Below are 5,798 nucleotides of genomic sequence, written 5' to 3' on the forward strand. Positions count from 1 at the left end.
TGTCTGAGATGCTTGTGAAACCAGACTTCTGGGTAGAGGATTAATTAAGTGGAGTCTGTGAAAGAGTGAACAATTGATTGGCAGGAAAAAGACAGGTAAAATAAAAAGCTGGTCAACCACAGCTGGAGAAGGTGACATCTCCTCACATGGGGATTGGAGTCTCTGCCCTCTGGTGGCATCTCCAAAGGGCTAATATTACAACTTCGTTTATAGGGTTCTTTTTCACAGGTATATGTTGACAGCCAAATACAAGTTTGGTTTGAGATGACAGGTCACTTTAAAAAAATACTATTACTTCATTTTTTTAAAAATTTTATTTCTCAAAGAGATGAATAAATGTATCATACATAGGGCTTCTAGGGTGGAAAAGATAAGATTTCAAGTCAAGCAAATCACATTTCTCTGTGTTAAGAGGTTAAGCACATGAGATCACATTAATTTTTTTTCCTGTGCGCCTACACCTTAATTTAATTAAGGTTAATGCTCACATTTTCTTTTAGCTTGTGATGACATCAGTGGGAATGTATATAGGTCAAGGTTATTCCTTTGATATGCATTGCATTTCTCTAGTTGTGCCCAGTCCCATACTGCATTGTAAAATAGACTACGAGGAGAGGTCACCAAGTAGCAACTCTGCCACACAGCTGGAGACCTGAATAGCATAAGAGTTAATTCCTTAGCATATGGTACAGATCTTCTTAAATTGATAATATATGAATGCCTATTGCAAACATATCTTGTTTCCTTAATTTGAGCATTGGTGGCTGCTTTGGCATGCAGTGATAATAGCTTTGGTTCAAGGGTATGAAAATTTCATACCAACACACTTTTTTTTGCCTGTACTTCAAATGATAAGACAATATACCCTCTGCTGAATAATCAGAGGCCCTACAAAGAGGCTCTAAAAAGTGTGTTGTATTCATAAACATTGCTAAGCTTTAATTGCTTTGAGCAGTTGAAAGTTTTCATTGTTGCTGCCTAGTGTATGATAATTAATTCAGCCACTTTTCTGGGGCTTAACCTGCTTTGCTTTATTGCTTCTAACATGTCTTTGGTTAGATGAGCTTCCCACGCTGGTAACCCAAACTCACCCCAATCAGCCAGAGATTCTGGATGTTCCTTCCATCGATGAGAGGCCTCCTTACTTCACAAACAACAGGTATGACAATGGAAATGGTATCCAACTTCCAGGCACCACAGGTCAGCATCCATCAATAGGACACCAGGGACAGCAAGTTTTCTTTGAGGAACATGGATTTAGACGGACTACTCCACCCACCACAGCAACCCCCAGTAAACACAGGCCAAGACCGCAGCCACCAAATGTGGATGAAACAGTTGAACTCACTAGGTACCCAATACCACATGTAGTTGAACCTTCATATCCTCACTCCCGCGGGCCAAGGCGCAATGGCACTTCAGGCCAGGAAGCTCTTTCTCGGACAACTATCTCCTGGAGGCCCTTATTGGAGAGCACTGAATATCTCATCTCATGTCTCCCAGTCGGCAATGATGAAGAGACTTTGCAGGTAACACAACTGTCCCTCTGCAATGCACTCTGAATGCAGGAAGTATATTGGACTTGACGGTTGCAGTCCCTCTAGCTTTGGGATTATAGCTCTCAGTGGCCACATCTACATGAAATGCTGACTGTACAGTAGCTCATTACTACTGTACAGTAGTGTCGTGTGGCACAAAGTGTGACATGATGCTACTGCATAGTAGTAATGAGCTACTGCACAGTCAGTGTCACCTAAAAGCTGTTTGGGGATGCTGCTGTATAGTAGCTCCGATTATTGTGCAGTCATTTAGTATTTGTGTATATAAGTACTAAATGACTGCGCAGTAACAACTGTGCAATCAGCATCTCATGTAGATATGGCCAGTAAGTCATGATTTAGTTATGAAAGTCCATCAGCATCCATCTTAGGCACCTTCTGCATGCCACTTCACAGCATAGCATTATTAGCCCTGAAGCTGTTCTGGGATGGAAGTACGTAGAGGGTGGCTACACACATGAAAGAATATAGGATACACTGACAAAACAGAAAGACCCTAGGACTGTCTATAGTATTTTGGTATGAAGAGGTGCAGTGAAAAAAATGCATGGGGATTTCCTTCCACTGAAGTTCTTAAGATAAATCATACATAAGCGAAGAGTGGAGCCATGTAGCCAGATTAATATTGCTGTTGATCTTACAGCTAAGTGTAGGGAAAAAAATAAAATTTAGGGCATTTGAGTTCTGTTCCCACCCTCCTAAAGACTTCCTGTATGATCTGGGGCAAGTCACTGATTCTCCTTACCCCTAAAAATTGAGATAATACACCTATCACCAAGATGCATGAAGTGAGACTTTAGGTACTGATACTTGTTAAGCACTTTAGGCTCTAATAATTAGGCCTCCAGTGTGTGACTCCCTGTAGAATTAAATATGTAGACACTGTCTTTATCCTGAACAGTTTACGACCTAAGAAGCACATTCTTTTTAAAGCCAACTTTTGTGTGACACTGGTTTTACTGTAATTGCAGTTCAGAGTTCCTGGAACTTCCTCTAGTGCTACACTGGCCGGCCTTACTAGAGGTGCTACCTACAACATCATAGTGGAAGCAATAAAAGATCATAGGAGACAAAAAGTGCTGGAGCAGGTTGTCACAGTAGACAATACTGGTAGGTTAAATTTGTACAGTCTGGGCAAACTCTGCTTTGCAAGTACATCTCTTACAGGGAAATGTTTTATAGGTGCTTAGGTGCTTAACTCTCATTGTACCAATGGGGTTATAAGATGTGGTTACCTGCGATTGCAGGGGCTGGGCTCTGTGAACAATGAAGTCCTTCCAGTCCCATGTTCCATTTATTCCAGGTAATTACATCAACTCTCTGAAAAGTATGCCAAACAACTGCCTGACTGCATAATCCTTTTAGAGGTCCCATGTATTTATCTATAGCAGCTGTTAGAGTTAGTCAGAGATGTTAGCTGTAGCTCTTATCAAAGAAAGTCGGTGATAATGCCCATGTCATGACCTGCATTCTGATCCAACATCAAATTTCCTTCCTTAGAATAATCTCTCAAACAAGGAAAGAGTTGCTAAATCAGTCTCTTCCTGCTCCTCTCTTTTCCTCTCCCACCATTGGGTGGTGATTTGCTATGTCTTCTCCCTGGTTAGCTGGACTGGGACCATCGCTGACTGTCAGTTTGGAAGTGACTGCCCCATATGGAGTTCATATGACTGCACATGGGCAGGAAGCAGACACCCAACCTATAGGTGCTTCAGAGAAGAGGCACCCTTTCATGCTTATCACCTTCAAGACCTGGTAAACTCAGTCAACACTGCACAGTTGAGGGGATCCAGGCTTTGGATGGCATGTTATTAGGATTTTTCCTTTCCTTTTCTTCCCCAGTATTTAATTTTTTCTGGGCACTACAAAAATAAGGTAAATTAAGAGCTAGTGAGAGGTGCCACATTGACAGTTTCTTTACCCACAAGGTGAGTCTAACCACACAATGCCTCAGACCTGATCTGGAGGCAGCTCAGTCTCTTATCCCAATGAGAGCTCTTGTGTGGGCACATGCCTGCCAGAAACTGGACTGAGACTGCTAACTCATCCAATACAGGCCATCCAACACACCCATTTTTCAGTCAGATACTAACTACAACCAGTGATGTCCAAAGCAGAGTAATATATACAGGAAATCACTAAGGCGTTCATAATCCCCCTTCTAATCTTGTCATTTAGAACAGGGGTAGCCGGCCCGTGGGCAGCCTGTGTGGCCCACAGCAGACTGGAGAGAGAGCAGGCCTCACAGTGGTAGATAGGCCAGGGAGCAAACATCAAAGCAGCAGATCAGGAAAGGAGCAGAAAGCGGAATGGCAGATTATGCAGGTAGCATAGGGCAGGGAGTACAAATTGAAGCAGCAGATTGGGCAGGGGAAGGAGATTGCAGCAGCACTTGAAGATGACTCAAGGTTTAATTTGTGGCACTCCTGCTAAAAGGGTTGGCCTCCACTGGTTTAGAGCATGCTGATACTGTTGAAGGAGCATGTTGGGTATGAGCTAGTAAGCATGCTTAAGATGGAAATGTCATGGTATGTACACAGCTCTGCACAAAGAGCAGCTATTATAACATCCCTTCAGGGTGCACCATGCACCGTGGTACACTGTGCTTCACTGTGGCACTCCCTAGTACCATCCCTTCAATAATTCAGGCATGGCTTTTATAGCTTATTTCTCTACCAGGGTTGTACTTAAAACTCAGAGCACTTATGATTTGGGAGGGATAAATCTCATGTCAGAAGACAGAACCACCTGTCATCCCTAGGAGAAAAGCATGCATCTCAGTTAAAGTGGTTCAGTCAGACTGTTGCTTTCCAATAGCGAATACAAAACTCAAGCTCACTTGAAACCTGGCAATTCAAAACAAGCAAAAAAACATTTCACCTAATAATTTCTTAACACTCCATTGCTCTGCCAAATGCAAATGGAAAACAAATCAAAGAGATGCTGCTGTGCTGACAGAAACAGCAAGCAAATATCCTTACATGGTTCCATTCCTGCTAAGGCATCGTAAGGAAAAACTTGTATTCAGATAGGTCTTTGCTTATCCTTCCTAGGCGTGTATGTGGTGTATGATTCCTGGTTTTTTTTTCTCTTTCCAGTGTCTGAAGGATTAAACCAGCCAACTGACGACAGTTGTTATGATACATACACTGGCTCCTTCTATTCCATTGGAGAGGAATGGGAGCGATTATCTGAAACTGGCTTTAAACTCTGGTGCCAGTGCTTAGGTTTTGGCAGTGGTCATTTCAGATGTGATTCATCCAGTGAGTAGCTTGTTTCTGTCCATCCATCCATATATTTAAACTCCATGCATAAATGTACTAATGGCATGTTTGACAGATCCAATCTGACCCAAACATGAAGCAAACACACGCGCATTTAATTCAAAGTAAAGTTTTGCATCATCAAAAAATGATGGAAAACTTTTATTGCTTGTGATCTGAATTTTGAAGCCTCCTCAGTATTACTGTTCAATGTAGAAAAAATGGTCATTTTTTGTGTTTGTCTATAATGAATTTGCAAGAAAATACCTTTTTAGTATTTTCCCCTCCCCTACTAGGCAAGTACAGTTATTGCAAAAAATTAAGAGATTTGACACCTCAGTTGAAAAAGTTAATTAGTCATTTAAGAACATATCTGTATAATCTTCAAATCTTAATTTTATGTATTGGCACAATGGGGCTGATAATTCTCAGGGATTTCAAATGGGCACAGATACAAGACTATTGTTCGGTTAGTATATAATTGCCCTCTCCACCCACCTTTCTGAAGCTGTCTTCCAGTTTTCACAGTAACTCATTAAGGTTGGCAATCAGTATTATTAGACAGCCAGGATGACTAAAGTAACGCTTAGGTTTAATGCCCGACAGATGTAAGTAGATGAAATTTAAATGTAAGCTAAAGGGATAATATGAAGTCAGAATGAGTAAGTGATTATATATGGCATACATCCAAATTTAAATGTGCTTGTTTAGGGCAGAGAAAACTAACAGAGAGGGCATATCGAAGCCTTGAAAGTAGTAAGCTACAGGGAAAATATTTGTTTATAGGGCTAATCATTACATGTCATCATCTGATATGCAGGGTCTTTTTTCCCATGATCTGTGTAATGGTTTTAATGTGAATTTACTCAGTATTAAGTACATTCTCCTGTGTGCCTGTTTAATCAGGCTCGCTTTATAGTTGCATCCAAAATTTCTTCCCAACCCAATCCTGAGCCAAGGCCCTAACATCCACATC

At 41.3% G+C, this 5,798-nt stretch overlaps 1 protein-coding gene across 7 annotated transcripts in view; it reads left to right on the forward strand.

Annotated features, from left to right (window-relative positions):
- The window catches only part of FN1 (fibronectin 1), a 96,126-nt gene that overhangs the window by 81,730 nt on the left and 8,598 nt on the right, over positions 1–5,798 (forward strand). For 6 of the 7 annotated variants that reach the window (XM_019523388.1, XM_019523384.1, XM_019523385.1 and 3 more), the window contains 4 exons: positions 61–95; positions 1,060–1,529; positions 2,531–2,669; positions 4,658–4,822. In XM_019523388.1, coding sequence (XP_019378933.1) covers positions 61–95; positions 1,060–1,529; positions 2,531–2,669; positions 4,658–4,822 — 809 coding nt within the window. The remainder of the gene's footprint in view (positions 1–60; positions 96–1,059; positions 1,530–2,530; positions 2,670–4,657; positions 4,823–5,798) is intronic. The other variant, XM_019523387.1, reaches the window with a different exon arrangement.

Source organism: Gavialis gangeticus, unplaced genomic scaffold (assembly GCF_001723915.1).
Source record: "Gavialis gangeticus isolate Ggan-Ray unplaced genomic scaffold, GavGan_comp1, whole genome shotgun sequence".
NCBI lineage: Eukaryota > Metazoa > Chordata > Crocodylia > Gavialidae > Gavialis > Gavialis gangeticus.